We start from the raw sequence: 21,504 nt of genomic DNA, 5'->3' as shown, positions 1-21,504 counted from the left end.
TCTCACGCTGCATCTCCTGGTATATATTTTTTGTATATTGGTTTATTCGTTGTTCACTACTGTAGATAGACATAGTTACAAAGATTTAGTCATTGTGTAGTATCAAGTCAGAATTCGGAATATACATATTATGAACAGCTGTGACCAATATATATTTAAATTTATTCGAAACGAAAATTATTTTTTTCCTTGTTGCGAGCTGTTATGGTTTTCGGTCAACAAAAGCTTTTGATATTTGATATACGGTTATACTGAAAACCTGGTTTCAACAAGTCGAGCCAATATTTATGTTGAGTTTTTCTATCAAGAATTTTTCTGCAGCAGTCCGGAGTTCAAAAGTTGATGCACATACTTTTCTAATATAATGCATCTTGGGCTTTTAATATTCACAGATTGAATAAAGAATGATAAATAAATGTTAAATTTCAAGCCTAATAAGATTAAATAAATAATGTAACATAGATTATGTATGTATTCAGGTAAGAAGTAATGACGCTCCTTTCAAAACTCAGCAACGTTCAACATATGTCGAATCTGACATTTCAGCATTTGTTAGAAAAGGTGTAGTAGTTATTCGAGTCATTGAAATATTTTCCTTTCAACGAGAATCAAAAAGGTATAGCCTCTATCTATATTAAATATGATATGAGACCGATCGTGTAAGAAATATTTGGTAAAAAGATTTATAATATTTCAGACTTTATTCGTAATATGGAAACTGAAACTCAAAAAATTGGTACCGAGTTACATAGAATATGAGGTAAATAACATATTAGGTTACCAAAGGAAACAGATCGTCTTAAGTACTCGTACATCGTATATAAGATTTGCTTTTAACTGCTAAGATTTTAAGTGATCTTAAATTCCTACCAATGGTTGCACTTACTTTAAAAAGGATGTGTAATGTTAGCTAGTAAAGAATCAAGAGCGAACTGTTTTCTTTTTAGGGCAATCTCACTTGTTTAGGAGAAGGTTTGAAATGTATGTTTTATTACACAATTCCGGTCCAGTGCACGTTGGCAGATATTAATGTGTCTAATTATAGTTCGATGCAAGTATTCTACTGTAAGTGTATACTTCTTCCAAAGAGGTTAGTTATGTTAAAAGTCTTTTGCAACAGACCCCCTCCCCCCCTTCTGAAGATCTTCTATGTGAAAATGATCCCGCAGCCTCTCCAACTCATGTCGACGACGATCACGGTGGGAAACTAGTTGACAAGCTACATAGCTTAACCCAAATCGCTTGTCACTTGACCTTCGGAACCCTTTATGAGAAATTTCGTTCCATTTACAATTAATAACTAATATAACAATTAATCCGTAAATCCTTTTTCAATGATTCAGTAACATCGTCTTAAGGCATACATGATAAAGTTGCTGAGTCTGTAATTACAAGTTCATAGTTTAAACGAAGCTGTAAGCTCGTAAATTAATAGTATTTCTATACATGAACAGCTAACTGGCAAATGATTCTAACAAATTTTGCTTTATATTAATTGCCAACAAAGCACAGATTCAATTATTATAAAATCTATTCGAATACATAAAGTCAAAATATTTTTTTATTTAATAATGAAGTACACTTATTAAATATTTAACGTCTGTTTTTTTATTTTATTTGGTAGGCTGTGGTAAGTGGGCCACCTGATAGTGAGTGGACACCACCACCCAAAGACATTGGCGCTGTAATATTTCTTATATTATCCGTTCCTAACATCGCCAACGCGCTGCCAAGCGTGAGAACTAAGATATGATGGCCCCTGTGTTTGCAGTTACATTAGCTCATTCACAATTCAAACTGAAACACAACAATACTAAGTATTGCTATTTGACAGAAGACTATATGATCGTTGGATGGTACCTACCCAAAAGGGCTTGCACAATCCCTTACCACAAAGTGAAAGTGGTACTAGTTCAGAAAGGAATACCTCAGACCTGTGAGGAAGCAGCGAAAGACTCAAAGAGTCATTTTTATCTTAAAAATTATCATAATGTTTTACAACAGACTGTATACAAATAACAATTTTACTTGAACAATACATGCGCTGTTTTGACGACATAAGATTAAGTGACTTACGAGACACTGCTTGTTACAAATATTAGTTTAGGATTAGCGATCGAACATGACATATTGGCGCTTCGCACTTGACTGGACCATGGAACGTGTAGGTCAAAGGGCGAATGCTCTTTGTAAAAACTGTTCAAGCGGATAACAGGAGTTTGTTCAGGCATGTTCTGTGGAACTTCTAGTTTATATCTCTCTCTATATTATTTATTAATACTATAAATAATACTTTTAATCTAATGCACTTTTATATTTATCAGCGTTATATAATATAAACGTTTTAGAAACACTACTATTATATATTTACAGACAATATTCTTGAGAATTATATTCGCATTATAAATATATGTAAGTAAGTAACAGCCTGTAAATGTCTCACTGCTGGGCTAAGGCCTCCTCTCCCTTTTTGAGAAGAATTTTTTGAAAATTTTTTGGTGGAATACACATGTGGCAGAATTTCGATGAAATTAGACACTGCAGGTTTCCGCACGATGTTTTCCTTCGCCGAAAAGCACGAGATGAATTATAAACAGAAATTAAGCACATGAAAATTCAGAGGTGCTTGCCCATGTTTGAACCCACATTCATCGGTTAAGATTCATAAATTAAATGTTCATCTAACATAACAGGATAAAACTACAGATTTAAATTTATACAAATTATATGAAAAATCTAGTAATTTTTTCACCGAAAACAAAAATGTAACTGTATTAAATTAAACACACAAGCACACTGACTGAATCCGACTGGGATATCGAGTTTCCTTTGTCCTGCAATTGCGTCGTATACGTGACGAGAATAAATGCGGTTGTATGAAATTATTGATATTTTTAAACCTTTGTTCGAAACGAAATTAATGTTCATGTTCACTGTAGTTTAAAGAAACAGATTAATATATTTTTGGTACTATGATATGATTAATTATTTAGATTTTGCATTATAAGAAATCAGAAAATTTTGAAATCAGTTTGATACGGAAATTATTTGATAGTAAGAAAATTTACCACTTCTTACCTAAAATAAAATGGGAATATTTTTTGGAGGAAGTTTTGGTAGTCATTTCGAGTAACTTTATAACATTTAGAGTAAAAATTTCAATACTCACAGACTGGATAATTCTATTTATTTAAAATCAGTATTTAAGAAATAATTTCTACGATTTGAGATTACGAGTTATTTCTAGAATAAACGAGATTCGTCACGTATTCTACTTACCTTAATACAATTACATTGAAAATAGCTATCAATTGACTTGAAGCTAAATTTTAAAGCGCACGAAGATAAACAAATGAAGTAGTGGAATGTCAAAAACGTTTCAGCGATGATGACCCTTTTGTTGAGAGCCTCTTACAACCCCTTTTGTTCTTTATTTTAACAGCTTCATTTAAGACAGACAAATATAATATCATTTAAGACAGATAAAATAATATTCTTCGTAGCGTATAACAATTTCGTTTGGGCGGTACAGTTTTAGGTAAAGTTCAGCATTGGGCTTTGTTGTGACTTTACACGGTTGATTCATGTTTGTTGGAGGCTCATGTATGAGGTCACGTTGTTTCGCGCGGAAATGTTTTCTCAAAGGATTCATTTCGGTGTCGTGAATTTTGCGTTGTATGTTCAACGCGTCATATTAAACAATCAACATATTGTTATTTTTGCTTGACAACGGGACGATGCAAATATATAAGGTAATATTCATTTCATTCATTCATTCACTCCATCAGCAGTCACTTACACAGTTACACATGTAACAATTAAAACCAATTCACACTTAATATAAAGTGCGCGGCTCTTCAAGAAGGTTAAAACATGCATTTTCTGCACCTTGAAATATTTTCAGAATAAATATTTTTTATATTACTTAGAACAAATTATAACATTAACTATAATTCTTACAATACTAAAAATTGTGATTGTGAATAAACGAAAGCAATAAAATATTATAATAATATATAACAAAATAATTAAAATAAAAAACAATAACTAATAATGAATTAAAAATTAAATTGATAATAATTATAATCTTATAACTATTTTTTCATTTATTTCTAAAATTAACATGCTTATGATATTTTTTTTTTTAATTAAAATTCCATAATAAATAATTACTTACTAATTACCATTGGATGGAAATATTAAAAAAAATGTACGTAATGATGTGTGTATTTAAATATGATATAAATCCTGTACAAACACAGTGAGTACTGAGTAATCACTCAGTGTATGGACGAGTAAATTTAAAACAAAATTTGTGTTTTCAATTCATCTCTTGCTTGGCGGTAATGGAAACATTGTAAACCTGTATGTGTTAATTGAAATACATATACATGGCAACATGGTGGAATAACCTCCAAACCTTCTCTTCAAAAAGGAGAAGAGACTCGGAAGTGAGATATTTACTAAGTGTTACATTTTATATATGAAAAAATATAAATTTATAATAAATTAGCTTGCTTGCTATTAAACATATTTCTAATCTTCTATGCGGTTTTTTATCTCGTCTTCAAAAGTTGGGAATGTTCAGAGTTTTCAAATAAGCAGCTGTATTTTATTGTTTTCTGACATTGTTTCCTGCGAAAACTTTATCAAGGAAAAACTAATTTGAAAGGCTTTTGTCTCGAATTTTGTTTTCTGGTAGAATTCTATCTCACAACTTGAAACAATTTTATAAAATTTCAAGCGCCTATGAAACCCCTCCTTAGTTTTATATCAAGTCTGAACGTTAGTTTTTTTTTCAATCTATGCTAAGCGTTAATAGCAATCAATTTACATAAATATATTCCTATGAATAGTGGCGCTGATAGTTCGATACAATATCGTATTATATGTATCGAATATCATGTTCGCGTAGAGCCAACCACGCGTAAGTGATGCGTGTATAACCTTGGCAGAAATCTATACATATATTAAAACTGATAGAGTTTGCATGATGTTTATATAATTAACTAGACACATTATTGTTTATATCAAATATTTAATCATAAATTTCATTTTGAATATGTTATATTTGAGTTAAGCATATAAATCTTAACCGAAAATTGTGGGTATAAATTGAACAAACACCATTTCGCCTAATTTCGGAAATCCTGCGTCAGATGAAAATCTGTCAAGTGTATATCTTCCAACTCATATTCCAGGATGTTATAGGCAGGCTTTTAGAAATTACTTTAATTTGTAAAGTTCGTAGGGGTGTAATAATTTATGTACGCAAGTTCACGCAAACGAAAACGTCTGGCATACAAAATAGATTTCGACTGTCCTAGGGATCGATATAGCCTGTTGCTGAATATTACTATTCGATTCTTTTCAGTAGTTTTTATTTAACAACAGTCCCATGCGATTTCTCTGCCAATACCCATAAGTTAATTTACCGACGCTACGTTTTTTCACAAACACTGCATGGGTCATATTTCAATTTTAGCTGCTCATTCGGCTTCACATTCAATTTATTCCTATAAAATAACCAAGTAGAAGTGCTTCCAAAACTAATTTTAATTGTTTGTTATCTTTCCGTGCTGTGTCAATGTAAGTCCTGAAAATTTGTCGGTATATTTGCTTACGCATTATGCATAAAATAATAAATGGATGTCAATATAATCAAATCTGTTGATAACCTACCATAAAAACAACGATAAAAATATTCAACCATCCCACCGTTCAAGACACCTTTGTTGCTAAATTTAAAAAAATTGTAAAGAAACAAGTGTATGGTTGCAAAATCTTATTATATAATTAGTGAGATTATGGATGATAATCATCACACCTTGCGAATGATACAATCGCCTCCTGCCATTTTATTATTGAATTGATAAACAACTAATAATAAAAAAAACATATAAGCACTAAATCCTTGAGCAAACTTACAATAAGGATTATACTGAGATAAAATTTTAATCTTTTCAGAGATCGCGATCACCGAGTAGCTCCGCGCAAAGGCAGCTGGATGAAGCGGATCTCTTTATGGACCTTATTAAGGATGTTGCCAACGAATTGGATATCGATGTTCTCTGTCATAAGGTGAGCGAAAATCTGTCAAGTTTTACAGTCATATTCTTTTACTTTGTTATTTATATATTCTTTATTGCACTTCGAAACTAAGACATACATATTTTTTTACAAATGTAGAATTACGTTCAACAGGCGGCCATATCGCTAACGCAGCGATGTTATCAGGTAACTGGTGGTAGAGCTTTGTGCAAGCTCGTCTGGGTAGGTACCACCCACTCATCAGATATTCTACCGCAAAACAGCAGTACTTGGTATTGATGTGTTCCGGTTTGAAGGGTGAAGTGTAATTACAGGCACAAGGGACATTACATCTTAGTTCCCAAGGTTGGTGGCGCATTGATGATGTAAGCGATGGTTAACATGTCTTACAATGCCAATGTCTATGGGCGTTGGTGACCACTTACCATCAGGTGGTCCATATGCTCGTCCGCCTTCCTATTCTATAAAAAAACCTTTGGGCAAACCGATCATAAAATATGACCATTTATGTCATGTTGCTTACAATATAACAATTATTTTAAAGTTTTGCATGGTGGCAAGGCCTTGTGCAGCCGACTGAGTAAGTAATATCCACTTATCATATATTCTACTGTAGAATAAAAATACTTATATAACCATTTAAAGGGTAAGTGAGATCAGTTATGTAAGGGATGGTTAAAATTAATCAACCACCACTTACTATGTCGAGATGTTTTTTTTACAAAAAAGTGTTTAGATTACGAATCAAGATTTGATATTCGTTATGCCTGCTTGTTTAGCAGTAGAATAACTGAAGATGGCTTCATCTACTCAGACAAGCTTTCACATTTGCGTAACACAATAAAATTTGTAGCTATTTTAGTTAATAAAAATAATTTATGATCCGTAGTGTTAACTTTTACCAAAAATATAAATTAACTTTAGTAAATGCTGTTTTGATAATTATTTGTGGTGGGAGGACAACGGATGAATGGGTACCACAAATACAAAGCTACTCGTACTTTAGTTGACTTGGTTAGTGAAATTGAAGTAAATTTTACTTTGAACTCGATCTTGCGTAGGTATACGCTTGTTACGATTATGATGTTTGCGTAGGTTTGCGCGTAGGTGTGTTTTGAGTCAATCGCAGCGTTTTTTTTAGGTAAACGTGTATTATTTTCTAAGATTTTTTCGCTAATTATTTATAAACGATTCGAAACGTAACCAATTCGTAGGCGGATCTGTGGCGTTTTTAACGAACTCGTTCTATATATAAATACAAATATTTACATATTTAAATTGATGTTTAGAGAAATTCCTCTGCGTAATACGATCAAAGAAGATAATTAAAATATTATAATTTATTTTATCAGAGTAAACAAATCGAAAACAATAAAATAATGTTATTATTATAAATATTAACATTGATCAACATTAAGCATAATTTGTAACTTACCGCCTAATTGTAATTAGGTTTTAGGATGATGAATATTTTCCCAAAGTGTATCCACCAGCCCAAGCCTTCTCCTCAAAAAAATCGAGGTAACCTTAGCCCAGCAGTGGGACATATATCAAGATACACGAAGGTTTCACTATCATCTACTATTCATAGCTTCAGTTTTAACGAGACACAATAATCAGTGTATTAACACTGGACAAAAATCGATAAATTTATCCAAGTTTTCTTTTCCTCGTGGCTCCAAATCTGCGAGAAGTCTGCAAGTCTGGAAACAAATTCAAAACCATGTAAATCTGCCAATTTGTCGTAAAGTAGGTGATTGAGCTTCGAATCTTTTTTAAATAAAAAAGCCAGAAAATACAAATTTGATTACTTAAGAATAAGGATTTTAATTTATATGTTAATTTGACTAAATATACAATAGTAACAGTAACATCCTGAACTAAGGCCTACTCTAATTGTTTTAGGTAAAAGGTTTTGAAGCTTGTTCCACCACGCTGATCCAATGCAGGTTGGTGGAAGCACATGTGGCAGAATTTCAGTGAAAGTAGACACATGCAGGTTTCTACGCGATGTTTTCCTTCACCGTCAAGCACAATTTGAATTATAAGCATAAATCCAATATATCCAATGCACCACCAACCTTAGAATCTAAGATGTTTCGTCCTTTGTGTTACACTTGATCACACATTCCAACCAGAATACAACAATACTAAGTATTAAAATATGTGATGTGTGGGTGGTACCTACCAGAAGAACTTGCACAAAACCCTACCACCAAAAAAGTAGTATTGATCTCGTAATCGCTAATGAAGAAATACATTGAAAAGAAACCTGTACTTTAATAAGGCATCGATGTACGGCTCATTTACACTTACTAGCTCTTACCATTAACAAAAGCATATTTTATTATCTGTGGTGATAAGCACAAACAAGCAAACAAGCGAAGTTACTTTATGTACTACAACGTTCTCCGAGCTTAAGCACTACGTAGCAGTCATAAATCCATCCTTTAATAAGCCAATTAACTACAAGCTTATGATTAACGACCCGCCACTCCCTAATTAGTGGTTAATTCGACTTGATATTACGAACTTGTGATCTCAATGCATTACTGATTTCACGCGGATTTACTTTAGCAATATTTATAATAATATTATAAAAAGAGAACAAGTATTGATTGTTTATTTTCTGATTTCGCGCAAAAACTGCTAATCCGATTGAAATGGATTATTTATTATTTGAATGTATTGTTTCATGTTGACCGTAGGCGTAGTATTTTAATATAATGCATACCTATTTCTTGAGGTATAATCCAATATATAGATGAATATCCTTCGAACCGATTTCGTCCACAGCTGCCAATCTCAAGAGAGATTAGTCAACTGCGCAGGACATATTGTAGTACACAAGTGTTTGCACTGCAAACACAGTATGGGCAATCCGACACGACCGGAAAGAGTTCAGGCGCAGGATCAACGGCTTTACGTGCTTTACGAGGCACGGGAGTGTACACACTTCCAACTTCCAGACTCCGGGCCGACCTGAAAATTGAACCAAGGCCTCCGGGTCTGCGGCCTTACATCTAACCAATAGACCAACGAGGCAGTCAGCATTAATATTATGTAGACATAGATCGGGAGAAAATATCAATCCGGGAGCTTTCGAAGCGCCTAAACTATAACAGATACACTTAATCTTTATATGAGAGATTTGTTTGCGATTCGAACTTCCACTCCATTTTCCACCAACCCGCATTGGAGCAGCGTGGTGGAATAAGCTCCAAACCTTCTCCTCAAAATGAGGAGAGGAGGTCTTTAGCCCAGCAGTGGGACATCCACAGGCTGTTTCGGATCTTAGTAGTTAGAGAGCTAAGATGGCTTAAAGTTAGAACATGTGAACCTTAATCGAAGATTGCGGGTTCAAACACGAACAAGCACTGCTTTACAAAAACCTTGGTTCGTAATAATTTAAAAAAAAGTGAGGATACCGCAAAATTACAATCAGTTATTTATTTATTTTATCTACATGACTAAAATTTAAAGAAATAATACCCGCACAATTTACCAATTTCGCATTTGACCGTTCTAAATGTGATTTAATCAATATCAATATTATGTAAATTAAGAATATTGTGACGCGCAGCAACAGACTTTAATTTCGAAGAGGTCGAAGGACTTTTATTAATAAAATGTTATTCTGACGAGAATATATATTTCGTAACGAGAATATGAACTTGAAATATTCTGAAAATTCCTTATTCGAGTAGATTGTAATAATATTTTTGGTACTTTTTTTTTAGTATCATTTTAGATAAATGTGAAATTAATTTTTATTTTAATAATAGGTAGTCGGATTGGCAAATAAGCTACCTGATAATGATCACGACCGTTCATTGACATTACTTACTTACTTACGAACTAAAAGAATATGTCCCTTGTGCTTGAAATTGGCTCACTCACTCTTCAAACCGGAACACAACCATTTATTTTTGTTACGCCCAAGTTCTGTGATTTGAATGTAGTAATATCAATTTTATTCGTATATGAATTAAATAAAAGCTATTTTCAAGTTTATATAATTTATAGATACTGTAGATATAGTATCAGCCGGAGACATATAAGCTACGTTTTGTCACGCGAAATCGCGCTTAAGAATTAACATAATAAACAGTTTTCTTTATTAATTTAAAGAAAATTTATCAGAGCAATATTTAAAAAATATTGTCATTTAAATATTTACACTATCTATGTTTATAAACATTATAAATCTGAATAAGCCTTGCTTTGGCCTTTTTTTCTTTAAAATTGATTTGAGGCGATAACTTACGAATAACCTATTGAATAATAAAATATTCATTAAAATTGGTTCACAATCAGCAGTTCTATTCTTTAAGAACTTACTTCATTACTTAACCGTTAAATGTTGACAACCGACTTATGGTGTTATATAATTTTGATGCGTGTATTCTTGAAATGTCATTATTATAATGATCAATATCGCATATTACATTCTGACTATTCACGACCGTTTTCTGCGGTGAGGTTCGAGTTTGTTCTTACAAAATTATCTTGCTTGTGAAATAGGGCATAACATGCACAATAAAATTGGTAGTCACATGATGCACGGCACATATGAAACATCGAAATTAATAGTTATTGAAAGAATTATAACTAAGAAAACCAATTAATATAAATAGGAAGTAAAATTCATAAAAACATGAGTTCCGTTTTATGCGCCCACCAGTAAAGATCATGACGGCATAAGAGAGCGTCATGCCGTGTTTCGTCACGGCATACGAACTGGTCTTACCCCCAATAGATGTTTTTTCTTACTTTCACAGAAAGTGTGTTGCCATATTATACAACTAAATCATAGCAATACGGTGTGATAGCACTCTTGCAAATGAAATTGTTTTCTTCAAAACGAGAGTAAGGCTAATCTTCTATTACGATCCACTTTCCAAATGAATCCTATACTTTAATATTAAGATAAGTATTACACTTATATATTAAGTTGAGTACATATTGTTCAGATTTAGTTAAAATGCTCTTGGTCACATAATATTCTATACATATTAAACTAATAATAAAATTGTGGGTCATTTGAGACAATTAAGATAATTAAAGATAAATATTATCTTGTAAGAATTAAATAACATTTGTCTATTAAAAAAACAAATCAAATAAACATAATTTAAGTATATTATACAAAAATATATACATACTATATTATATTTTAAATAAATGTGAAACCAATACAATTTTTTTTTAAATATTAATATAGGTAATAGGTAGGCGAACTAGCAAATAATCACCTTCGCCTAAAGACATTGGTGCCGTAAAAAATGTTGACCATTCCTTACATCGCGCCAGCAACCGTAGGAACTAAGATGTTATGTCTCTTATGCCTGAACCTTTACTGGCTCAATCATCCTTCCAACCGAAATGCAACAATACTGAGTATTGCTATTTGGCAGTAGAATATGTGATGAGTGTGTTGTACCTATCCAGACGGGCTTGCACAAAGCCCTACCACCAACCAAGTAGTTTGGTTCAAAACAGTTCCAAGGTGGGTTGTAGTAGGATCGTTACAGACTACACTGTAATATTTAAAATACATAATTCCTCTTAAACGAATCAATGCTCATTTATTACTCATACTATTAGTTTACTCTCCAATTAAGCGCAAATCTTGTTCTAGGATTGAAGACAACGTTAGAGCCAGTTAGTATTAAAGCTGTTACTAGCTTTTGTCATTTTAAACAGTACACATTAGTGAATATCTAGAGAAATAATTTTTTAGCTATATTAGCTAGACAAAAGATTTAAGTGAATTATTACCAATGCTCTGACTTCAAAGGTTAGTAAGGTATATTTGCTATCATGTTCTTTCTTAAGAGCTGACTTTTACAAGGTCATTGAAATTTGTTTATACGACAATGGACCAAGCTGCTTAGTATACGAGGTGTACATAAATTGAATAAATTATTATACCATTATATTTATTGTGAAACTTAAAAATGAATGAACTAACTTTGATGATAATCTTATTTACTGGGAAAGTTGTGTAGCCATACGCGGTACGAGTACTACGAATAGAGCAGAACTACGTGACGCGAATGAAAAATATTCGTTTTATATTTTGTATTTTATTACGTAACACAAAAAGGTATTACACAAAAGGCGACCTTATTGATATATAAAATCTCTACTAGTGTAGCTTAAGAATGAGCTGCGTTGGCTTAGTGGATAGACACTCAAAAGATCTTGGGTTCAGATCCGGGAAAGCAAGCAATACTGAATATTTATGGTCTTTAATGACCGTTACTTTTAGCTAATATATTGGAGAAAATATTTATAGGTATATCCATTTTCATGTAATTGGATGCACTTATATAGTACATATACATTATATGGAAAATGCAATTTAAATAATAAATACATGTATACTGACACTAATTATTGTTACAGATACTTGTTAACGTATGTCTCCTCACATCAGCTGACCGAGGAAGCTTGTTCCTGGCTAAAGGAACACCGCCCAACAGATATCTGCAGGCAAAACTATTCGACGTCACAAGAGATACAGGCAAGTACCAAGGATTTTATTTTTATAGAATAGGAAGGCAGACGAGCATATGGGCCACCTGATGGTAAGTGGTCACCAACGCCCATAGACCTCGGCATTGTTAGAAATGTTAACCATCGCTTATATCACCAATGCGCCACCAACCTTGGGAACTAAGATGTTATGTCCCTTGTGCCTGTAATTACACTGGCTCACTCACCCTTCAAACCGGAACACAACAATACCAAGTACTGGTGTTTTGCGGTAGATTATCTGGTGAGTGGGTGATACCTACCCAGACGAGCTTACACAAAGATCTACCACCAGTAGGATATTAATTCATAGTATTCCATTGAGGCACAAACACATAAAATAACAAATCATATGCGACTAGCATGTGTTCCAAACTTGTATAACTTGTATAACTTGTGTTACTTGCTTAATAAATTGTTTTGAATGAATTTGAAATTATGTTTCTGTATATTATTCTGTATATATTTTCGCTTTATTAGGAGGCCGACGCCGTCAGCTTTTTAAAAAAAGAAACTATCCTTACATCGAAAATCGATTGAATTTCACCAATAAAATATAAACCCTATATTCTAATTTCCGACTTCTTATCAGGATACAAAATTAATGACTGATTTACACGGCGCTTGGAATCTAGCTGAATTAAAATATGTAATAAAATGTAATATAAAAATGCTGAATTGACAATTGGAAGAATTGAAAAGTACTAGTAAATGATAAATGCTTATATGGCTTTAACTGCCTTATAATAAAAGATACAACAGCGTTTACTTGCTATTTACCTCGTTGATATATATGCTTTCCCATAATTCATTTACTTGGTAATTAATTTAATTAATAATAAAATAAAATTTGTTTGATAGCTTTACTTAAATGCAATATTGTTTAAATATCTAATTTCATTCTGGAATATGTCCTGATTAAAATCAATAATGCAATCTAATAGGGAAGGTTACCGTAATAGATCTGATTAAGACAATTATTATCCCATTTCTTCTAAATACTTATTATTTATTATTTATAAGCAAATAGTGGTCGATTGGCTCGTTAGTCACATAGTCCGTAGATGCATTAGTCACATAGCCCGAGGTTCAATGTTAAAACCTCCAAGTCTGGCGAATAACAGTTATTGAATTTTTCTGTTGATAATTTCTCAGTAACAGCTCGAAGTTAGAAGCGTGTAGATTCCCATGCCTCAAATCATGTATAGCCCTTCAAATTCGTTTGTCCTGCGCCTGAACTCTCTGGACTATCTGATTTGTTGTCCCATCGGGTTATAAGAGTGAGAGAATAGAGAGGGCATTTGAGTTTGCGTATATGTGTATATCATGGCCGTAATCGGTCAGGAGGACGACATCATCATCTTTGGTTTATATGATTGAGAACAGTTAAATATGTCCAGTGAACTGTAGTTACATTTTGTTTTTGCTCGCAGTGAAACCACTGTGTGGCCTCCGTCTGTCGTACATGGTTTAATTGGTTTTTCATAACCCTTTGTTATGTTTTAGTGTTTCGTTCTCACAATTGAAACATGACTTCTATAGCGCCATTAAAACATCATTGCATATTAATTGCTTATGTATTGGTATTATTTCAATATACAGTTTTTTTTACCTTTTTTTTCAATAATATTATAAATTAAAAAATACTTTTTCTATCTTCAAATATTAGACATCAAGAAAAAAATTCGAAGAAACTTTCTTAATAGTACCGCAAGTTAAAAATAATAACCCATATTTTTTTTTATCGGTATTAAATTGAGCCGCAAAGGCTCAACATTTTACGGATCGTTTAGCGATATTAAAGTTGAAGGTCGATCGTGAGCCCTTGGACTATTATCAAAGTCAAATTCTTTATCTATATAAATAAAAAAAATTATGTTGCTATATCTGTTTGAAATGAATATACTGCGACACTGCTTGAGCAAAATGAATGACAATGAAAGTTGGCACGTATATGTATTTTAAATGGGCGCGGTTTTATACAATCGACATTGCAACCACTCACCGCTAGATGGCGATGCAACAAATTAACTTCTATAATCGTACTACAGATGGAAATTACAATTCGGTGCTGGTGCTAAAAGGGTCAAAGTACATTTTTAATCCGAACCCGAGATGGCCCAGTGTTAAGAACGCGTGAATCTTAACCGATAATGGTGGGTTCAAACCCGGACGAGTACCACTGAATTTCCATGTGCTTAATATGTGATTATAATTCATCTCGTGCTATACGGTGAAGGAAAACTTCGTGAGGAAACCTGCATGTGTCTAATTTCACTGAAATTCTGCCACATGTGTATTCCACCAACCTGCATTTCAGCAGATGGTAGAATAAGCTCCAAACCTTCTCAAAATGGGAGAGGAGGCCTTAGCCCAACAGTAGGACATTCACAGGCTGTTACTGACTGACTGACCATTTGCCAAATCGTCTTTAAAATAATAAATTTATTTGTGCATAAGTATAAGCTGAACATTGCTAACACCAACAATATTATTAAAAAAAAAACATATGTTATATAATATCTATTCTGATCACCAAAAGTAAGGGCTATTGACGTTGGCCCTATTAAGCACCAGACCGCAGAATTACAACAACAATGAAATGTACACCACATTTCAGTAAAAAGCATTTTTTTAGTACAAAGTCAGATGAAATAGTAGTTAACAAACAACGGGCATTGTAAAACATGGCATTATGTAGAAAAATATAGAAGCATTACACTTGTATGTTTATTGTGGATAAAAACCCACCCATTTGTAAATAAATACTTCAGATCTGAAAAAACCGACGAAAGAAAATCAGCAGGATTTTAATATTTAAGGCCTGGAAGCGATCGTGTGTTTCGTCAGAACTCCTACAACAAGCTCCTATTATAATTGGAGGGATGAATGGAAATTTCTTCAAAACAGTGTTCTTAAAAATTAACAATAGGTAGTAAAAGGTAAGAAAAATCGGAGCCAAGATGGTCAAGATGGATGGAGCATAGTGGCTACGACACGTCTATCTATTTTAATCTTTGATTGCGAACCGTAACCCGGGCAATTAGCACTGAATTTTCATACGCTTAATTGTTTTTATAAATAATCTAGTGTTATGTCGAATATAAATCACATGCGTATCCACTAAACCGCATTGAACCGCAGCGTAATGGATTGAGCTTAAATTGGAGATCTTAGTCCGTGATCAACATCCGCGAAATAAACAGTAGCGTTATTCAATTTTAAATACCTTACAAAATCGTTCATGAGTGCTTAAATCACAATAATACCCTTCCAAATTTGATTCTCATTTTGCACCACCTTTAAAACTAAAACCCTTCTAATAATTCTTAATGAATAAACAATGCTTTACGAATAACGAAATAGATGTTTCGCCAATCAACACTTATCTCCAAAGGTAAAAGACGAATTAAATTCCAAACCCAACATTGTCATTTTATTTTCATTGTAGTTAATTTGAGTATTAATTTTAATTAAACAGTATTGCATAAAATTGTCTGATATAATTATATAAATAATTAACATAATCGCCGCAACGGTTTGTTAATTCAATTTAATTTCAATTAATAAAGTATAATATGAAATGAAATGAATGCTGTATGTTAAATATATTGAGACTGGTGGTAGGCCTTTGCAAGTTCGTCTGGGTAGGTACCACCCACTCATCAGATATTCTACCGCAAAAGAAGAGTACTTGGTATCGTTGTGTTCCTGTTTGATGGGTGAGTGAGCCAGTGTAATTACAGACACAAGGGACACATCTTAGTTCCTAAGGTTGGTGGCGCATTGGCGCTGTAAGCGATGGTTAACACTGCTTACAACGCTAATGTCTATGGGCGTTGGTGACCACTTACCATCAGGTATATGCTCATCCGCCTACCTATTCTATATACAAAAAATTGTTTGTTTTGTATAAAATGATTGCTTTTAAACGAATAAATCAGCTTAGACTGGCAGTTGTATAACATAATCCAATATTCCTGAATATATTGCTCAAAGAGAAATAAGAATTTACTTCATTGTGTATTCGTATTAGGCAAAACACATATCTAAATTCGTGTCATGGATTTTATAATATTATCGTACAATGCATTGGAATGTTCAAACGATAAAATCAATAACGAGTGAGTGCTATCTAATAAAAGCCTACTAAAACAATCTTGGAGTTATCTCATTTGGGTAGTTTTGTAGTTTTTTACACTAGTAGGATTAATTGATGTCTCAGAAAATATATGCAATGCTGCGTCCAGTTATGTAATTATATGTAAACTTATAATGAACAGTCATCATCATATAAATCTTATGTGTATCATTTAGAAATTAAGTTTAGGTACGCAGTATGTAAAGATTTAATTAAATATATAAAAAATAATATGTACGCTTAGTACTTTACTAAATATTTTACTGCTAAAAATATTTTAAGTATCAATAATACCACTCAAATATTATTATTTTTGTCACAGATAATTATATTATTTCGTTATAGAATATCGTTATACTCTATAATAAGATTTAATCTTCATCATTTCACAGATAAAAAAGTAACAGAAATCAAAAACATTTTTCCATTTCAATCCCGAAGCGACGATTAAAAAACTTTCCGTCCGTTTTTATTATAATTTTAATTTAAAATATAAAAAGCAAAGTTTCAAATCTTCGTCCCGGGAGAGACAGTACATAATATAATCCAGTAGAATAATACAGAAGGAAACAACAATAAACTTAATTTATATTTTATTTCAAATTAAAATTTGGTGCAAAAACTTCTCTTATTAGCTTGCCTTAATCTTGAAATATTGTTCAAGTTATTATCTTAAAAGCTTTTTACAGTAACAAAAGATCCGAATCGTGTTTTTATTGCCCTTTTGAAATTGTAATTTGAGAGTATTTACTAAATTAGAACAATTTCTGGAGAAAACAAATGTTGAATATCGTAAAAAAAAAATTCTAACTGACCGGACTGGTTATGAATTGTGATGTTTTATTATCCGTAAGCCAATTCCCAAACACTCGCAAACTAAATACTGTTCAAATTGAATGAAATTGAATTGAATCGATCCAGATACGAGAGCAACGATATAATACAATAGGTTGAATACTTTCACTGTGATGAGCATTTCCTTCAAGTCTTTAGCATTAAGCCTTTCAAAGTTAAAGTCAAAAGCTTTATTCTATGTAGAAGATATATCTTAACTGAGAAAGACATTGTTATTTGTTCTATCGATACATTATATATAATATGTATTTGCATTGTTCAGCTTAGCTGTGTAGCCAATGAAGCAAACTACTCCTCATACGATGAATATTCGTGTATACACTCTTTTTAAAGCATTTACTGGTGGTAGGGCTTTGTGCAAGCTCGTCTGGGTAGGTACCACCCACTCATCAGATATTCTACCGCAAAACAGCAGTACTTGTTATTGTTGTGTTCCGGTTTGAAGGGTGAGTGAGCCAGTGTAATTACAGGCACAAGGGATATAACATCTTAGTTACCAAGGTTGGTGGCGCATTGGCTATGTAAACGATGGTTAACATTTCTTACAATGCCATTGTCCAAAAGCGTTCGGTGACCACTTACCATCAGGTGGCCCATATGCCCAGCAGTGGAACATCCACAGGCTGTTACGGTTACGATATTTTACTACGTCTTATTGACTTTTTAAAAGTATTATATTATGAAAAAAGAACCGATTAAAAGTGTGCAATATTTAAATAATTGGGCTTTTAATGAAAATGAATGCTTTGTGAACGTTTAAACTTTAAATGTATAATGCATAGATACAGTACGCACTCATGCAGATGTATTATAAAGTTCCGTTTAAACTGGGTTAAGTGGAACTTGTGAAATGAGCTACAGTTGAAAATAAATTCTAAAAGATGCGTTACTGAAGACGAAATGCATGCACTTTTTTCGTTTTTCCCCAACTAAAAGAGTTTTCACTTAAATCTTTCAAATAAAAACTAAGTACATTTAGCAAGATTGCATTAATTGATGGTATTTTATATTCTCTTTTCATCTGAACTTCAATTCACTATTCAGTTAACTATTATACGATTAAATATTATGCTACTTATTTCAAATTCACCTAACACTAATTTCCGTTTAATTACCTTAAAGACTATTATTTATTTAAAGAAAGAATGAAAAATAGTCCATCATATACACAAACTTCATTTCGACCATAGGCTTAAAAACAATAGAATCGTACTCGAAACACCTTGAAAAGCCAAGTATTCAGAGTAGCCAGGTCTGAGGCTACTACTATTTCCGAACTGGCGGTAGATTTATGACAATCAATGAGTTGATGTAACGCTTCTATATTGAATAAAGATTTTTGACTTTAACTATTACTAGGCAAGCATCACTGCGTTTTAATATAATTCATTTATGTGTATAATTCCTCTCGTGCTCGGAAACCCGCTTGAGTCGGATGAAAATCTGCCATGCCATGCCGTGGTTGAATTAGCATACATTAAACTACATTATTTCGTCATCTATGCATATCATGACTCATGTAATGTCTGCATAGACGACGATATATCTTTCAACGCCATATTGATACGCCATAATATCAAAATCGATCTTGCGACTTCCACGATTGGCCCATATACTATTCAACTATTGGCTCTCCAATATTAAGCCCTTATCCACTGCAATAGTAATAGTAGCGCAGTAATGCGAGTATGTAAACACCAACTGCATTTGATGCTGCGGAAAAATTACTCGCTTCGCGCTCAATACAAAATCGCGATGCTTAATATAACAGATCGGAGATGACCCAATGGATATAATGAATGGGATCATAAACCAAAGATCGCGTACTCGATTCCATCCAGACACCAAGTTGTTTTCAATTGCTTGATTATGTTTAATGTTATTCTTCACCAACCCGCACTGGAGATTGGTGAAGTAAGCTTTGGCCGCACTGGGACAAAACAGTTTAGCGAGTTATATTCAATGTGATTTGTAGTAAAAGTGGACTGAATGTCATTTCATAACGTTCTCTTCAACTTAAAAGTTTAACTATAAAATAATAAAATTTCGATCGAATTTCTTCATCAGACCTCTACGACGCGCTGCGGATAGCGAGGACCCAGGAGATCAAAATACCCTTCGGAGTCGGTGTCGCTGGTTTAGCGGCACAGACGAAACACCCCATCAATATAAAAAACGCGTACGCTGATCCAAGGTATGCACGAGTAGGTATTTCAAATGAAAAAGAACTGTCAAGTGACACTTAAATAAATTATATATTAAATCATGAATGTATTGTATTGCAATAATTACTTCATTTAATTATAATGTATTTATCATGTAGTTTTAGATATCAACTGTCGTTTTCTAATATATATTTCACACTCGAAGTGGATATGTTAGCTATCTCAATGATATAAACTACAATTTGCAATTATTTCATTACGTCATGATGTATGAAATAATATATTTCGCTTCACCGCATACCAGTCTATCCCCAAGGTGTGCCAATAGATCACTCACATCAAAAACTTAAAACCAATAATTCTCCAACTTTAATATACATACGTTGGCACTGACAGAATATTAACGGTCAACAACAATAGAAAAAAAAAAGTAAAAATTAATCATATTTTCATTTTTAGGTTCAACAGTGAAATAGACGCACGTACTGGTTATAAAACCGAGTTAATACTTTGTATGCCGATTTGCAACTGCGAAGGTGATGTCGTCGGTGTCGCACAGATAATCAACAAAACTGACGGTAATCAATATATTTATATTAACATAAGCATAAATGTTAACACTTTTTATAAGTAATTACTTTTTTTGCTAATTAAATTACATTTAACATATAATTTGTTAAATATTAATGAAATACAATTAACTTATTCATATCCAATATCCATGCACGATAAATAATAATTCAAAATGTATTTAATTATCTATGTATCTTTATTGTCGAAAACGAATAACTACTGCGTTTCTTGCCGGTTCTTCTCGGTAGAATATACATTCCGAATCGGTGGTAGGTTTAAATTGAATTGAATCATGTAAGTTGTCGATTAAAAAGTGCTCGTAATGGGATTAAAGTATATATTGATGTGATTTGATACATATCCTGTAAAATCTACGAATGCTAACTCCACGATTTTTTATCATCCATATATGCTTTGTTTTTTATATAGTTGGACTAGTGGCATAATGTTGACATCAATATATCCTTCATTCATTCAAATTCAGTCCCAAATTATTTTTTGAAATTCTTTACCAGGGTCAAAAGAATTTTCCGCACGAGATGTAGAAGTATTCCGACGCTACTTAACTTTCTGTGGTATTGGCATACAAAATGCTCAGCTCTTCGAGTCGTCAGTTCTGGAATACAAACGAAATCAAATACTTCTAGCATTAGCGAGAAGTATATTTGAAGAACAGAGTAACCTCGAATGTCTCGTGACGAAGATCATGACCGAAGCGAGGGAGTTGCTGAAGTGTGAACGATGTGCAGTGTTTATACTTGATACAGACCATTGCGAATCGGTAAGATCATTATTATATAAATCCTCAAAGTATAAAAGTATCTTCAAAGCGTAGCAGTAAGTAGTAATTAATAATACGTAATGTACTAATGATGATATCCTCTTACCGATTTCGGCCACGGCGGCCAAATCTCAAAAGAGACTAGCCAACTGCTTAGGACATAATATAATGCACAAATTTGTTCGCAAACACATATGCACTTTATTCCCTCACTATCATAATCTAATACGATCGGAAAATTATGGGCGTAGACCAACAATTTTATGTGCTTTCCAAAGCACGTAAAATCGTTGGTCTTTCAACTTCCACACTCCGAGGCGCTACTGAGAATCTTCGACCGAAAAATTCGTTGTGGTTTGAACCTACGATCTAAGAATCTGCAGCCTTATATCTAGTCA

At 32.9% G+C, this 21,504-nt stretch overlaps 1 protein-coding gene across 4 annotated transcripts in view; it reads left to right on the top strand.

Annotated features, from left to right (window-relative positions):
* The window catches only part of LOC126778087 (cGMP-specific 3',5'-cyclic phosphodiesterase-like), a 133,881-nt gene that overhangs the window by 102,408 nt on the left and 9,969 nt on the right, over window positions 1–21,504 (top strand). For all 4 annotated transcript variants that reach the window (XM_050501454.1, XM_050501457.1, XM_050501455.1 and 1 more), the window contains 5 exons: window positions 5,968–6,081; window positions 12,463–12,580; window positions 19,655–19,781; window positions 20,212–20,330; window positions 20,841–21,106. In XM_050501454.1, coding sequence (XP_050357411.1) covers window positions 5,968–6,081; window positions 12,463–12,580; window positions 19,655–19,781; window positions 20,212–20,330; window positions 20,841–21,106 — 744 coding nt within the window. The remainder of the gene's footprint in view (window positions 1–5,967; window positions 6,082–12,462; window positions 12,581–19,654; window positions 19,782–20,211; window positions 20,331–20,840; window positions 21,107–21,504) is intronic.

Source organism: Nymphalis io, chromosome 25 (genome assembly GCF_905147045.1).
Source record: "Nymphalis io chromosome 25, ilAglIoxx1.1, whole genome shotgun sequence".
NCBI classification, from domain to species: Eukaryota; Metazoa; Arthropoda; class Insecta; order Lepidoptera; family Nymphalidae; genus Nymphalis; species Nymphalis io.
The sequence above is the reverse complement of the archived record's forward strand: the minus strand, read 5'-3'. Positions and strand labels throughout refer to the sequence as shown.